The sequence below is a fragment of the Benincasa hispida genome, chromosome 1, assembly GCF_009727055.1.
Source record: "Benincasa hispida cultivar B227 chromosome 1, ASM972705v1, whole genome shotgun sequence".
Lineage (NCBI taxonomy): Eukaryota > Viridiplantae > Streptophyta > Magnoliopsida > Cucurbitales > Cucurbitaceae > Benincasa > Benincasa hispida.
This window is the reverse complement of record NC_052349.1, coordinates 31,404,852-31,421,796: the sequence shown is the minus strand read 5'-3', so window position 1 is coordinate 31,421,796 and position 16,945 is coordinate 31,404,852. Positions and strand designations below refer to the sequence as shown.

Sequence of the window (16,945 nt, the reverse complement as noted above, 5' to 3'; positions counted from 1 at the left end):
TTTGTAAGTCACGAAATATATTGTTTAAATTAATAATTGAGTTTTTTTTTACTCTCAAACAAAGCTATAAATATTTGTATTAGTATTTCTATTCATATTGGACTAAACAGATGCCATATTTTATGTTTTATGATTATTTAGAAAAGATGCTGGAGATATTTATGGATATTTAAAATTGATGTTGAACCCTTCAATTTACATATATATCGATGAATATATTGACATGTTGATGAATATTTTCATACTTGTATCTAAGCAAAAAACCTTGTACCAAATAAGATATCATAAACCCTTATCAATTCTCACAAACCAATGGGGTTCTTGAGGTATATTAAATATAATTTAAATATATATATATATATATATATATATATATTATATATATAAAATTTAAAAAGAAAAATTTTTACACATTAAAAAAATGTTCAAATATATTTACAAAAATAGTAAAAAAAAAATACTGATTAACACTGGTAGACTTCTATTGGTTTATAGCATCTATTAACCTTCATCAAAGAAGATTAATTTTTTTTTTTAATTTTTTAAATAGTTTTCCTTATTTATTTTTTTTTTTTTGAAAATATCCCATTTAAAAATGGTAATTCTATATATAAATATATTTTTGGAATACCCTTTATATTATATATAGTTTCTAACAAGAAAAACTGGGTTACTTCTCACGCGCTATGAAATCACGTGGTTGAAAAAATGGAAAAAAGAACGAGCGAGAAGTTTGTTCCTAATAAGCTCACGCCCGCCCTAGTCTTTCTGTATACGAGAGATTTCACTTCCAAGTTTTCTTTCTGAGAGGGAAAACAAGAAAATCGTCTCACAAATTTGAAACACAAATGTTTATGCTCGACCTTCAATCTTCATGTTCATGGCGGCTCGGGGAAAATCCAGGAAACGTGTTGGAAAGCCCTGTTGCTGATTTCTAGGGTTTGCTTCTTTCTGTTATTAGTTTCAGATAGATCCGTATCGGTTATCAATTGGTGAGTTTCTTCCCCTTCTGCTTCGTGGCGATGCCTGAATGCTCAATATTTGGTTCGCTGGATTGTGTAATTGGACGAAGAAGAGGATCCTTCGAGTTTTGCGTTACCAATAATAAGTTTATGTGCGTGTAGGTTGATTATTTGTCTAGGACGACGTTTGCATTATCAGTTTTTATTTGTAAATTTTGTCATGCGATTGTCGTCGGGATCAGTTTCGTCGTCATTGAAGCAGAGTGGCAATCGGTCTGGGTCTAGGCTTAAGAAGAAGCACAAGAGGCTTGATGCCATATGCGAGAAAGAGTATAGTCGAAACCATGGCGATGTGAATGAGAATGTCAGTAGGTTGGCGACTGTGGAGCCTGACCTTGGGCTTCGGCGGAGCAGCCGTGTTCGTCGGGCCCCAGTCTTGCTTGATGCTTCCCCTATGCCAAGGAAGAAGCGGCGGATGGTTCATGGGAATGGAACTTTGGGTGTTAAAACGAGTGCTAGCACTCTGCCTCAGTTGAGAGATGATTTGAATGATGAGACGCAGGGGAATTGGAGATCAAGGTTGAGATCAAGGAACAGAAATTTGGGGATTAGAGTGGAGAAAGGCACTCGGACAAGCAGGAAAAGGAAACTTTTTGATGAAATTATTGATGTGAAAGTAAGAAGTAGTGGAATGAGGATGGTTTTGGACGAGGGAAAAGGGAGAATGGAATACGGGGAATCTATGGTTGGAGGGTCTAACAGATCAGGGAGGAGGTTCGGAGTGACAAGCGATTGGATTAAAATCGAAAAGGAGGTGAAGTCGTCTCCTCAACATAAGGATGATTGTTGCAGGGAAGACATGTTGTCAATCAATAATGAAGATGAGGAGGAGGAAGAAGAAGTAGAAGAAGAAGAAGAAGAAGATGAAGAAGAAGAAGAAGGAGAAGAAGAAGAAGAAGGAGAAGAGGAAGAAGAAGAAGAAGAAGAAGAAGAAGAAGAAGAAGAAGAAGGGGAAGAGGAGAAGGTGGTGGAGGGCAAAGAAGTCATGACTGCAAAGAATGAGAGAGGGGAGGGCGTTTTGCCTTTGGAAAATGAAATGGATGACGAAAATGTAAAAGCAGTGGATGATGTTATTCCTCAGGTTGTTGAAAAATTGGACCAGGAAACTTCAAGTTCTTTGCACGTAGATGAGGCTTGTAGTGGTGATCATAATGAAGAACCAGCCAATGTGATAAAGAATGCAAACAATGGTGAGATACAGGTGGAAGAATTAACACGGCTAAATGAAGGTGTAAATGAAATTCACGATGTAGAAGCTGCTATTTTTTCAACAAATGAAGTGGTAGGTGGAAGGTCTTGCAATGAGAAAGCTGATGATTTGGGCAAGTTTGCTGAAAAGTCTAGGCAACATGGTGGTGATTTAAATTTTAAGAAGTTTACAGACAGTTCCTCAGGTATGTTGGGTAAGGCTCGCATTAAAGAGGGCAGAAGGTGTGGATTGTGTGGAGGAGGAATTGATGGTAAACCTCCCAAGAAGTTGGTTCAGGATTCGGGTGAGAGTGAACATGAAGCTTGTAGTGGCTCTTCAGCTTCAGAGGAACCAAATTATGACAAGTGGGATGGTTTTGGCGATGAACCTGGATGGCTTGGACGCCTCTTAGGTCCTATTAATGATCGTTATGGCATTGCTGGAATATGGGTCCATCAACACTGTGCAGTTTGGAGCCCCGAGGTGTGCCTTCTAACCTGGAACCACTGAGTTTTACTGAACCGAGTGATTTTATTATTATGGTTTCTTTTTTGATATGCAATTGACTGATTTTATTTTTGTTACTTAATTCATTTAGACAGTTTCTGAATTAGTAATAATAGTTTTATCTCGTAAAAATCTTTATTAATTATCATGTTCTCCCCTTTTGTAATTTCTTACTACCTATCAATGGAATTCTTTCTTATCCGAAAAAGAAATTATGAATTTGGATTTGTTTATTTTCATATTATTTGGTCATATTCTAATGCATATTGTATATGAACTCCTGTCTGTTGATATTTAAGTTATTAACCAGGTGTAATGCTGTCCTTTGGTGCTCTCCTTACTGTCATTGTAGGATAGTTACAGATTTCTTTGATCTGAAAAGCCAAAGGGCAACTAAATGAGCCAGTCTCCCATCCCTCTTTTAGGCCTTTCTCTATATTCAAATGCATATTGCATATGAACTCCCATGCCTCTTTAAGGTCTCTATAATTTTTCTATTCTTTCCTCCTCTACCTACAAAGATCATTGCCTCACTGATAATTCTAGCCTTCTGATGAAAATCAATGCTAACTACTCAATAATATGGACTGGGACTCAGAATGGCACATCTCCAAAGAGCAAAGTCATTGAAACTGTTAAAGAAAACTTTTCACCCAGTGGTAGTAACTTTTTTAACATCCTATCATATAGTGACAAAGTGATTGATTTGTAATAGAAAATTGGCCAGAAGAAGCTCACTCTCTTATCCCATCTTTTCCCTGACTTTAAGACCTTGTTTTGAAGGCGAGTAGGAGATGGAGGCCCTGCACCTACTTGTTGACTGTAGCAACAGGTGCTTGGCTTGGGCTCTTTTTAGTCACCTTTTTGACACCTTTTCTAGAGTCGTGAAGAGAAAAGCTATCTTCAAGTTGTTTAGTGTGTAACATATTCTCTACTCATTCTTCTACAAATTACGATTGGTTTAATGTTTACTTCCCATCCATCATCTCCCAGGCATCAAAGTAATTATCATTTTCTGTTCATATGTTATGACAAAATTCGTTCGTCTTCTAAAAAATAAATGTGTTTTCAACTTTTTAAAAGATGCTCCTTACTTCACTTAGGGATGCCCGGTAGGTTTTTAAGGGCGGAAAAGAACCCATGAAGCTGAAAAACTGAACCTTTTTTGATATGCATGTCCAGTTGGGTCTTTTCTTAACTAGCTCCTTCATTTAACCCAAACATCGTTGAAATCCAACCAAATTGAATCTTCATTCTTTTAAATCTTATCTGTTTATTATGCCTAAAAAGTATTTGATATGCGTCTAGTTAGTGTTAGAATTGTATTCACATTGTATAGTTAGTGTCTATTTGTCCAACACATGTCTATTGTCCCAACAAGTATTTGATATATGTCAAACACTAGCATTATCATAGCATGTTATCCGAATTGTAGTGATTGTGCTTCTTAGTTTTCAACTGTGCCAAAAGAATATGGGGTGACAAAATTGATCAAACCTAGTTGATAGTTTCTCTTCTTAAGTGATCTTTTGCTTTGTTAGTTGCTCTTTCTTCTGGAGGCTAATAACCTTTATAATTCTTTTAGAGACTTTTTTCGGATATCAATTTTAATATGACCCAAACATATTTGTAGGTTTATTTTGCTGGATTGGGATGCTTGAAAAATGTAAGGGCTGCTCTTTGCAGGGGAAGAGCATTAAAGTGCACTCGGTGTGGGAGACCTGGCGCAACCATTGGATGTCGTGTTGATCGATGCCCAAAAACTTACCACTTGGTCTGTCTATCAATCCCCCCTCCCCTGGCTTAGGCTTCTTATATGCATCACTGGATGTACAATTCTTTAATATATTTTTTTCCTCTTATTATTTTGTTGTTCTTCAGCCTTGTGCACGTGCTAATGGTTGCATATTTGATCACCGCAAATTTCTCATAGCTTGCACAGATCATCGCCACATCTTCCAACCTCATGGTAATCAATATTTAGCTCGTATAAAGAGATTAAAGGCCAAGAAAATGAAATTGGAAATAAAAAAGCAGTCAAATGATGCTTGGCGAAGGGATATTGAGGCTGAAGAAAAGTGGTTGGAGAACTGTGGGGAGGATGAAGAGTTTTTGAAAAGAGAGAGTAAGAGACTTCATCGAGATTTGGTAAGAATTGCACCTGTATATATCGGTGGGTCAAACTCTGAAGGAGAGAACTTATTTCATGGTTGGGAGTCAGTTGCTGGGCTTCAAGGTGTCATCCAATGTATGAAAGAAGTAGTATTCTTACCACTCTTGTATCCTGAGCTTTTTGATCGCTTTGGGATTACACCTCCTAGAGGCGTTCTTTTGCATGGATATCCTGGAACTGGTAAAACACATGTTGTTCGAGCATTGATAGGTTCTTGTGCTCGTGGTGATAAACGGATAGCATATTTTGCTCGTAAAGGAGCCGATTGCTTAGGGAAATATGTTGGTGATGCAGAACGTCAGTTAAGACTTCTATTTCAAGTTGCAGAGAGATGCCAACCTTCTATTATATTTTTTGATGAGATAGATGGGTTGGCACCTTGTCGTACAAGGCAGCAGGATCAAACACATAATTCAGTTGTGTCTACATTGCTTGCTCTATTAGATGGTCTAAAATCTCGAGGGTGTGTTGTAGTTATTGGTGCCACAAACCGCCCTGAGGCAGTTGATCCAGCTTTAAGGCGGCCTGGGAGATTTGACCGGGAGATTTATTTTCCTTTGCCATCGGTTGAGGATAGGGCTGCTATTCTCTCCCTTCACACTCAAAAGTGGCCCAAGCCGGTTGATGGACCCTTGCTCCAGTGGATTGCTAGAAGAACTGCAGGCTTTGCTGGTGCTGATCTTCAGGCTCTCTGTACCCAAGCTGCCATGAGTGCTTTGAAAAGAAATTTTCCTCTTAAAGAAGTTCTGTCAGCTTCTGGGGAACAAGTTTCAAGAGATAACCGTCCTCCTCTACCGTCCATTTTAGTGGAGGAGCGAGATTGGTTAGAAGCTTTATTATATTCTCCACCTCCATGCTCGCGTAGAGAAGCAGGGATGGCTGCTAATGATGTGGCATCCTCTCCTCTTCCCCTCCATCTCATTCCTTGTCTGCTTCGACCACTGTCAACTTTACTTCTTTCCCTTTATCTTGATGAACGCATCAGGTTGCCGACTAATCTTTTTAAAGCTGCAACTTTAATTAAAAGTGTGATTGTTAGTGCTTTGGATGGAAGGAGAATTGTCACCAGTTGCTGGTGGTCGCATGTTCGTGATTTTGTTCAAGAGGCAGATATTGCAAATGAGATAGAGACAAAGCTGCAGGGTTCTGGAGTGTTACTGGAGGATTCTACTTTTGGTGGTTCTGTTGTTCTCAACAATGACACGAGCAATGAAAGTTCCAAGTTTGAAAATGTAGGTCATCGTAGTGGCCCACCCACTACCATGGTAGAGCAGACATCATTTACCTTGGGAAATAAGTCTGGCTTTCGTATTTTGATTGCTGGGAATCCCAGATCTGGACCAAGGCATCTTGCTTCTTGTCTTCTTCACTGTTATATCCAACATGTTGAAATCCGAAAGGTTGATATAGCTACAATTTTACAAGAAGGTCATGGTGATTTGGTGCAAGGCATATCACAAATATTATGTAAGTTCTTCATTCTTTATACGTGTTTTATGTTGTCATATTAATTGCTCTTTTATTTCTTTCTCAATGAAAGTTGTTTCTATACCAAAAAAAGAAAATGTTGTCATATTAATTTCTAATGTACAGAGTTGGGAAGTTTGTTATGTACCCATCTGTAATATTCTTTGCAAGGCTGCTGAATAACATATTGATTTAGAGGAGGAAAGGAATCAACAGTCTATTGTTGTTTTGGTCTTTTGGTGATGGGAGTTTATTTTCTTTTTCATTTCATTCATCAATGAAATTCAGTTTCTCTTTCCAAAAGAAAAAAAAGATTACATGGAATTCTTGAACTTCTAATATATATATAAATATTTTAGTGAAAAAGATCTACCGTGGTTTTCTGTCCCTGAAGGAAAATAGGACTAGGAGTTAGTACAGAATGTAATGAAAGGTGTTTTTTTTGGTAATAATGTGAATGAGATTTATTTTATTTTATTTTTGGGGCTAAGAATGTAAATGAAAGATGTTTTTTCTGGTAAGAATGTAAGTGAAAGATGTTGCATCGTACCGACCGATGTTCTGCCTATTTTCCCGTCAGAGGTTACTTGTCATGACATTGATGGTGCGAACTTTGATGCATAACATGATGTGGTTTGTAGTATTTGGTTAATATGTGCATTACTTTGGCTGCCTATGATTTTTAAAAATTATTTACACTACAGTGAATTGCTCTAGCATGGGGTCGTGTCTGGTGTTCATGCCAAGAATTGACTTGTGGGCTATTGAGACACAAAGTCAAACATCTGAGGAGTGTGGTTTTTATCCGAATGGGGATCAGTATCCCGAGGATGGAATTATTGTCAAAGATGACGGTCACCTTGGTGGAAGAGAAAACCATCGTTATTCAGACCAAAGCAAATCAACAGAGAGGACTGGACTTCAAGATGAATCTCTTTCTAGTTCTTCATATGCTTGGAGTTCTTTCGTTGAGCAAGTTGAATCGCTATCTACACCCTCGATGATTTTGGTATGTTCTTTCTTTACGGTTTCTTATTTGAGATTACCTACCGTGCCATGTTGTACTTTTACCAGTTTCCACTGTAATTTCTAAGGCACTTCACTTTGCATCCCGTTAGTGTTTGTTTAGAAGGAGAATGTATTAGCAAGGCAAAATCTATGCACAAGTTGGAAGAGATGATTGGTATTCCTTGGGTATTTGTGGGTTGGGTTGAGTTGGGTTGAGTTGGGTTGAAGTACTTTTTAGATCCAACCCAATTATTAGGGTTATAAATTTCTTCAACTTAAATAACCTTCATTAAAAAATGAACCCAACCCAACCCAACTCTGAAACATTTAGGGTGGGTTGGTTCGTGTTACTCGGGTCATTTATTTAATTTTTTTTTCTAAAATTAATATGTAAAAATTTGATTAAACTATTTTCATATATTAAATTATGATTAACAAGTCAATTTCGATTTATATAATGTAAATTCTCTTTCCAAAGTGTTAAAAAAACTATTTTTAAGAGTTGTTGGAGAATAAATTATCCAAAAAACTAATGAAATTAAATAAAACAAAAATAAATATATGTATATCTAATTGTATCATAAGCAAAAAAAAAAAAAAAAACATTTGAAAGTTAATAATAAGTTCGGTTGATCTGGCTTGGTTTGGGTTATTTTAAGTGACCCATGAACCAACCCAATCCATAAAATTTTTAATTATTTGAACCCAACCCAACCCAAACTGCATGGGTTGGATTGGTTTTTTTCGGGTCATCAGCTTTTTGAACACCCATAATAGTCAACTTGAAGCCTGGCTAGAGTTAGTAGAAAAAATTAATAACAATGAAAAATCACCCAGCTAGTCAAAGTATTTCTCAATAGATCATGTAATGGCTCTTTGGCTGTCTATTTTATTCCCTATTAACCTGAAAAACTGAAAATATAGTGCTAAAAAGTGGAGCCATTGAGGCTCCTTGTTCCTGTAGATTCCCTTAGGTTTAATACTGGATTCGTTTCTCTCTCATAATTTTGGAAGATATTTCCCTATTTGTTGATATTGGAATCATTGAAAGGAGGCAGATCCAAAAATATGGTGCAAAGAAAACAAAATGGGTATTGGTTGATATGATTAAGAGTATTGATGATGTCGAAGGGTTGTAATTACCCATACGCTTCAGATGTTTGTAAGCTTTAACCTCTTAAGGTGGTTAAAAGATGGTGTATTATGCATGTAATGATTGAAACTTGAATGGTCTTTATTCTTAATAGACATTTACAGTTTAGCCCAATTTATCTTATGTAGTTGTTATATTTTGGGTAAATTGCAAAAACCACCCCTAAAGTATGGTGGTAGTTACAATTATACCCTTAAATTTTCAATTTTAAAAAATTTAATCCTCAAACTTATATAAGCGTTAAAATTGGTCAAATTAGATCCTTCAAACTTACATAATTATATAAATTATAACAGTTGTACAAGCTTGAGGGTTCAATTTTATCATTTATGAGTTTAATTTCTACAATTATTATAAGTCTGAGGGGCCAATTTTAACACTTGCAGAAGTTTAAGGGTTCAATTTTTACTATTGAAAGTTTAAGGGTGTAATTGCAACTACCACCATACTTCATAGGTGGTTTTTGCAATTTGTCATTTTATTTTTTTAAGAGAACATGTGATTAGGCGATTGTGAAAATATTTTTTGGATGTATGTATCTGCTTATTGAATGAGTTTATTATGATGTAGTGATTGATTTATACAGAACAATCCTCTTGTGATCCAATAAGTGGTTAACTTGGTCCTTCGTATCTGATATGTGGAACTTGGAATAGATAAGGGAATCCATTGAAAACTGTGTGGTATGACCAATTCCTTTAAGAATGATCGAAGTATGGAATAGTTAATTTATCACTTTGTGTTCATTTGGTGCATTCTAATGATCATGTAGATGAAATATTATAGTCTGATACTGTCTAATTCTCTAACAACTATAAATTCTATTGACTTTGATGGTTTTAATTATGGAAAGGCCACATCAGAAGTTCCATTTTTGCTACTTCCACAAGAGATTAGGCAGTTCTTCAGGAATGACTTGTCAATTTGTCGGCCAACTACTTCGGAACATTCAGTACCTAGGTTCTCTGTGCAGATTGATGGAGTTTTTGACCATGACATGGTAATCAATCAGTCTGCTGCAGAACTATCAAGGGACATAGTGAAACTGCTTGTTCATTTGATTCACCAAAAGTCTCACACCAAATCATCTACATGCACAAAGAACCTAATTTCTGTTGTCCAAAATGAGAGTAATGCAGCAAATCAGCAAATAGATAAAGAAAATGCCAGCGAGCACAATGGAGAAAAGAAGTCCCATGATGTGTCTTCTGTTAGAATTGCACCACTACCTGGCAGTAGAACCATGAGAGTGAAATCAAACTTGATTTCAGTAATATCTACTTTTGGCTATCAAATTCTGCGATACCCCCATTTTGCTGAGCTTTGTTGGGTGACATCAAAGTTGAAAGAAGGCCCTTACGCAGATGTTAGTGGACCCTGGAAGGGATGGCCGTTCAATTCTTGTATTATTCGCCCGATGAGCATGTTGGAGAAGGTAGCATCAAGCAGCTTGAGTAATGGAAAATCTAAAGAAATTTCGGGTATAGTACGAGGCTTGCTTGCTGTTGGTTTATCAGCAATCAGAGGTGCCTACACATCATTAAGGAAAGTCTCTTTTGATGTGCGATTGGTACTTGACCTCCTAGTTGAACAGATAAATGCAAAAATTAATTCTGGGAAAGACCGGTATCAATATTTTCGCCTTCTATCACAAGTTGCGTATCTGGAAGATGTAGTTAATAGCTGGGCGTTCACTCTGCAAAGGTACTGTTGCTATGGTTGAACACTGTAATTTTTACTTCATTTTCAATCTGCACACTATTATCTAATGAAAAATTATTCCTTTCAGCTTGGAACATGACCCTCGAACAATAGAAGCGTCAAAGAATCACACTTCTGTTGGTAATGAGATTCAGTGTGAGAAAAACGAACCCATTATATCCAACAGAGGCTCTCTTACAAATGAAATTCCGGAAGTCAGTTGTCAGGAACCTGCTGTTGAGGAGGAAGTTGTAGTTATTGATTCCTTGGTAGATGGAGATTTGGATCATTCTAATTCCAAGGATACAACAATCGTATCAGAAGGACATGGAGAGAGGAATTTTGGCATCAGTAATTCAGTCTCCAACAGGTCCCATGACAATGCTGCTGCTCCTGTTGACGATCAGTTAGCTGATAATGTTCCATTGAAGCACAGTGAGACAACAATACCTGGATCAGATGATTTGGACAACGATAGAAATGGCACATTGGTTAAAACGCCATTAAATTTGGGAATAGAATCGATTGCTAATTTAGAACATCATCAAAATTCAAGTGAGTTACGTGGTGACAAGATTCATAGCTGCACAAAACCCGGCAGCATTGACAATGGAGGTTGTTCCACCTTAGAAAACGGTTGCAAACATGAAGATAGTAAGCCCGATACAAATGACCGTGAAGTGAATGCTCACTCGTCTCCGAGCAGAACTGGCCTCTCTACCAACTCTGCACTAGTATGCTCTATTCGGTGCTGCACTGGTTGTTTAAACGTCCTCTACAGCATGACAAAAAATATTCTTCGTAATGAATTGGAATCAAATCAGAATAATTGGACTGTGGAGGATGTTCATGATATTGTTGTGGCACTTTCAGTCGACCTTCTTGCAGCAGTACGACGGATATTTCTTGATGGAAACAACACTCCCATATTTAACGATAGACAAACGGGAGGAAATGACAGGTTTAAATCCTCCAACATGAGAACTTGTGATTGCGAAAGTTCAAGAGACATGGTATTTAAGGGAGTGGAATGTATTTGTCACAGTGAGAACGAAAGTTTAAGTGAAAAAGCAAAGCCCTCTTCTTATTCTCAAATGGGGATTGACCCAAACTTCATATTGAGAGATGGTGTATTGGTTAGTTTAGATCCCAAAAAGAATGTTTCGTTTCATTGTAAATTGGAGACTTTGTGCCTCTGTTCTCTTACAGAGTTGATAGTAATGGCAAAAAAGCCTTTAAATTGATCAGCTTGGACCTGTCGTTGCATATTTATAGGTATATTTACTTTTGTTTTGGAAACGAGGTGGTTCTCTTTTCCATTGAACTTATTGACCTTACAAATTTAGTAGATGTCTTAATATAGGTAAAATTTCAAGTTTAGTGTGAATTTTTAAGCTTGTGTATTTGGTTTCTGAACTCTTAATTTTATGCCAAATAGGTCTCCAAATTTTAAAATGTATTTGATAGATTTTTAACTTTTATTTTATTTTATTATTATTATTATTATTATTTTTTGTGTATGAGTTCCTTTGAACTTAAAATTTTCAGTTTTGTGTTTTGATTCTTAGGACTCAATTTGGCAACTATTTGGTAATCGTTTGATCTTTTGTTTTTTAAAACGAAGTCTATTTCTTCTCAATTTTTTATCAGAGTTTTTATCCTTCTTAAATAAAAGAGTTAGAATTCTTAGTCAAATTCTTAAAAAAAATAATTTTTTTACAAATTATTATTATTATTATTATTTAAGTTTTCAAAATCTCGCTTGGTTTTTGAAAATATTAGTCATAAGTAGATCAGTAAATCAAGAAATTAATCAACTATTCTATACGATATTGGATTTATTTCTAAAACGAAATAATTAATTCATATATTCAATAATAATTTATTGAATTTTCAGAAATAAGTTTATTGTTTACAAGAGTTTTAAGACATAAAACTCAACAATATATTTATTTATTAATTAATTATATATATTAAATTGGATTTAATATATATGATTATTTAATTATTGGACTAATTAATTAAATAAAAATTAATTAATTAAATTAGAACTAGTGTAGGAATGGGAAAGACTAGAAGAAGGGGTTATCTCTCCTCTCTATAAATAGGTCTTCATGGGCCATGTTTGTGATATAGTTGAGTTGAGAATTTTAAATCCTAGTCTCCTACTACTCTCAAAACCTCTCTTCTTTTCTCTACTACTTCTTCTTCCTCTTCTAAGTCATGGAGACCACACATCCAATTCTTGGGATCCTAGAGAATAACAAGGTTTCACTTACCGTGGTGTCCCTTGATCATTGAAGAGATGTTTCGGAGAAGACGTGGAGGGAATCGTGAAAAATTTGGGAATCTACAAAGGTAAGGTTTAGCTCTTCCCTTTTCTCTTCTCTTAAATGCATGCTAATCTTGATTATTTATTCCTTATGTTATTATTTTCTATATCGTTTTTTTTTTTTTATATAAAATCGAAAACAAAATTGCAAGGCCATCATACGCTTTTGCTTGGGATTCAATCCATTCAGTCTTATCGGAGGATTGTCCTCCGACCCTTGCTCATAATGCATCCCAAGCTATGAAGGATGCTTTTGACCAGTGGATATAGGCCAATGAAAAGACCCGCGTCTACATCTTGGCGAGCTTATCTGAAGTTCTGTCCTAGAAGCTTGAGGCCATGGTAACTGCGAGGGAGATTATAGAATCTCTCTAGGAGTTGTTTGGACAACTGTCCTATCAACTCCACCATGATGCCCTCAAATACATTTACAACTGCTGCATGGAAGAGGGCACATCTGTTCGGGAACATGTCCTAGACATGATGGCTTAATTTAATGTGGCAGAGGCAAATGGAGCAGTCATACACGAGTGCAGTCAAGTTGTGTTCATTTACTTGAAACGTGTCTTGTAGAACATGATGAGTTTGCTTGGATACTTGATTTGGGAGTGAATAATCATGTTTATTCTTCTTTATAGGGAAATAGTTCCTTTTAGCAGCTAAAAGAAGGTGAAAAGACGCTTAGAGTCGAAATGGGAGATATCGTTTCAGCCAGTGCAGTGGGAGCTGCAAAGTTATTTTTTAGAGAAAGATTTGTTTTTCTTAAAGATTTGTACATTGTACCATGAATTAAAAAAAAATTAGTTTCTATCTCTTGTCTACTTGAGCAATCTTACACTGTAAAGTTTGAAAGAAATGAAGCATTCATTTTCAAGAATGATGTTCTTATATGTTCAGCTAGATTAGAAGATAACTTATATGTATTAAGATCAACCGAAGCAAAAGTAATCTTAAATCATGAGATGGTTAGAACTACTGAAACTCAAAATAAAAGGCAGCGCATTTTAAGTAACAACACCTATCGTTGGCACTTAAGACTAGGACACATAAATCTCGATAGGATCGGGCGTTTGGTAAAGCATAAACTTCTAAATGAGTTAGAAGATGATTCATTACCACCATGTGAATCGTGTCTTGAGGGAAACATGATCAAAGATCTTTTAGCGAAAAAAGTTATAAAGCCAAAGAATCCTTAAAGTTAATACATTCGGATCTTTGTGGTCCAATGAATGTAAAAACTTAAGGAGGATACAAAATTTTAGATGATTATTCAAGGTATGGTTACTTATACCTAATGGAGTATAAATCTCAAGCTCTTGAAAAATTCAAGGAGTTTAAGGCTGAGGTTGAAAACCTATTAGGTAAAACTATTAAAACACTTCTATCTGATCGAGGTGGAGTAGATGGATAAAAAATTCTAGGATTATATGATAGAACATGAAATCCAGTCCCAACTCTCAGCTCTTGGTACACCTCAATAATACGACGTATCAGAAAGGAGAAATAGAACCTCATTAGACATGGTTGTTTGATGATGAGCTATGCTCAGTTGTCTAGCTTGTTTTGGGGTATGAAGTAGAGACTACAACTCATATCTTGAACAATGTTTTCTCGAAGAGTGTATCTGAAATACATTTTGAGTTATGGAGGGGGCGTAAACCTAGTTTGTGCTACTTCAAGATTTGAGGTTGTCTAGCACACGTGCCTGTGACAAATCCTAAGAAATTGCAATATTGTTCAAGGTTGTGCCAATTTTTTGGTTATCCAAAAGAAACGAGAGGTGGTCTTTTCTGTTGGGGTTGATGCCCTAAATCTCGTAGGGTTCTATAGTTTGTAAATGTTTTGAAAAAACTCATTGTTCTATTTAATAAAATATATGATATTTTATTCCATATTTTAGTTGCATTAACCACAAACCAATAAACTAGCAGCCAAAGTTATCTTATAGCTTAAACATGTATTTAGAGACATACGAGTGGATCATATTTAAGTGATAACCTAAATGATTTGTAGTAGATGGATAAGGCTGGGTACCTTATCCTGGTGACACTGCGAGTATGGCCTGCTTTGTAGGTGTTACAATTGTTGAAAAGTGCTACAAATGATTTGATCCTGATCATTCATGTATAGTCATGTGAGCGGGGATATTCTATACAAGGAGTTTGTATAAGACTGGACCATGAATAGTTTAATCTCATTATATAACGCCAATCATAATAGAGACTTACATTTCACCAGAATGACCATAGGTAACATGACCTGAATCTTGAATGAGTTGTGAACTTTTTCCTATAAGGGCGGTCCTTTGATTTGTAAGGGTGAGAGTGGCTAGATCCCCGACTCAATAAGCCTACCATTTTGGGGATTCGTCTGATTGTGGAGCTGAGAACACAGCTACACAAGAAGGAATTCACTCATTCCCCGAGATCAGGGGTAAGTAGATAAATTGCTCCTTTAAGGGCTGATTCTGGGGTTTGAATAATGTGACGCCATACCCTCTCTTGGCTCGAGAGGGGTTTGGTCATCGTTGAACTATGATCTATTGTTCATTAGAGGGATCAATGGTACTTATGGAGTTAGCTATAACTACAGGGGATGGTAATTTTCGTCCAACTATACTTACGAGCAATTTGTGAAGGGTCATCATACTGTTGATTGGTTATATTCAATGGGCACAGAAATATATCTGTAGTGCGAAGAGTGCAACTGTCGATCTTTAGTGGAGTGTCTGACAGTTAACAGATGGTGAATAATTTAATTAAAGAGTTTGATTAATTATTCATGTACCATTGGGGCTTCAAACTATAGGTCCATGAGGTCCCCTTGGTAGCTCAATAGGATTAAATGAGAATCATTTTTTGATTAATTTGAATTGTTCAAATTAATTGAGGGATTTAATTATATATGATATAATTAAGTTATTTTAATTGTATATGATATAATTATTATAGATACATTATAACATTTGAAAGAGAAAATAAATATTTGAATAAGATTCAAATATTAATTATATGAATTGGATTCATAATTGTTAAATTTAATGTAAATGTGATTTATATTAAATACCATATGAGAAAGAAAAAAAACTATAGGTTATATTGTATATGATACAATATTTAAACTATAGGTTATAAGTTATATTTGATATAACATGTAGTTTAATATATATATTATGATAAGCTAGTTATCATATTTATATATATTAAATATTTATTTTATATAAATTTATTTTATTATTTTATATTAAAATTAATTTATTTTGAATTAAGGAGGAAGTTACAACTCCCTCCCCTCTTTTCTACGTGGGTGGTTGATGTTTTATGAGCATTTGATAGAAGAGAGTCTCTTTCATCATACTGCAAGAGAAAGGGAAATTAGAAAAATATACGTGATTGAACAGAGAAAATAGTTCTCTCTGTAAGTTTATGAAAAATTCCTTTCCCTCCTCTGTTCTTTCAAATCATTCCCTCACTATACGAAAATAGTCAAAGCCCACCTCTCCTGGGTTCTCTACCTGAGAATACCAAGATCGCCATTGTAGTAGTGCCTATTGTCAATTCGAAGGAATCTTGAAGTTTTGTCTACAAAGGTAAGGGTTTGAAACCCTAAGTAAATTTTTTAGCATGCTTTAATTTATGTAAGTGTATAATTTATGCTTTCTTTTATGTAAAAATTTTTATTATATAAAAAATGAGAATTGGGACGATCCCGCTTTCGCTCAAGGTTCTCTTTAAAGAGATCCTTCATTTTCCATGACCCACAAGAAAATAAGGTGTTTGTATCGACAAACACTACTTTCTTAGAGGAAGACCACATGAGGGATCACAAACCACGTAGTAAGTTAATATTAGGAGAAGCTATTAAAGAGTCAACTAGAGTTGTTGATGAAGTCGATTCTTCAACAAGAGTTGATGAAGGAGCAAGTTTTTTAGGTCCGTCTCGTCCTTCTTAATCGTTGAGAATGCCTCGATGCAGTGGGAGGATTGTATCACGACTTGACTGCTACTTGGGTTTAATTGAAACTCAGGTCGTCATACTTGATGATGACATTGAGGATCCATTGTCCTATTGACAGGCAATGAATGACGTAGAAAAGGACCAATGGGTTAAAGCAATGGACCTTGAAATGGAGTCAATTTACTCCAATTTAGTATGGAAGCTTGTAGATCTACCTAAAAGAGTAAAACCCAGAGGGTGCAAATGGATCTATAAGAGAAAGAGAGATACTGCGATCAAATCTTTTTGTTTTGATCAAAATGTAAATGAGTCTTGTGCATACTAGAAGATCAACAAGAATAAAGTAAATTTTCTAGTACTTTATGTGGATTATCTTCTACTTATTGGGAATAATGTAGGGTACCTTACTGAAGTGAAAAACTAGCTAACGACCCAA

The 16,945-nt window shown here is 35.7% G+C and overlaps 1 protein-coding gene across 1 annotated transcript; it reads left to right on the top strand.

The window, feature by feature from the left end:
* The first annotated feature begins 749 nt into the window (after positions 1-749).
* Positions 750-11,519, top strand: LOC120086038. Its single transcript, XM_039042458.1, has 6 exons — positions 750-2,694; positions 4,352-4,492; positions 4,600-6,358; positions 7,063-7,367; positions 9,373-10,223; positions 10,309-11,519. The coding sequence occupies exons 1-6, from the start codon at positions 1,183-1,185 to the stop codon at positions 11,462-11,464; spliced, it is 5,724 nt and encodes a 1,907-aa protein (XP_038898386.1). The 5' UTR covers positions 750-1,182; the 3' UTR covers positions 11,465-11,519.
* The last annotated feature ends 5,426 nt before the right edge of the window (positions 11,520-16,945 follow it).

Coding starts and splice junctions, on each gene's coding strand:
- LOC120086038 (XM_039042458.1), top strand. CDS start 1,183: ATGCGATTGTCGTCGGGATCAGTTTCGTCGTCATTGAAGCAGAGTGGC. Junction 6,359..7,062: donor AGGCATATCACAAATATTAT/GTAAGTTCTTCA, acceptor TTTACACTACAG/TGAATTGCTCTAGCATGGGG. Junction 7,368..9,372: donor CTACACCCTCGATGATTTTG/GTATGTTCTTTC, acceptor AATTATGGAAAG/GCCACATCAGAAGTTCCATT.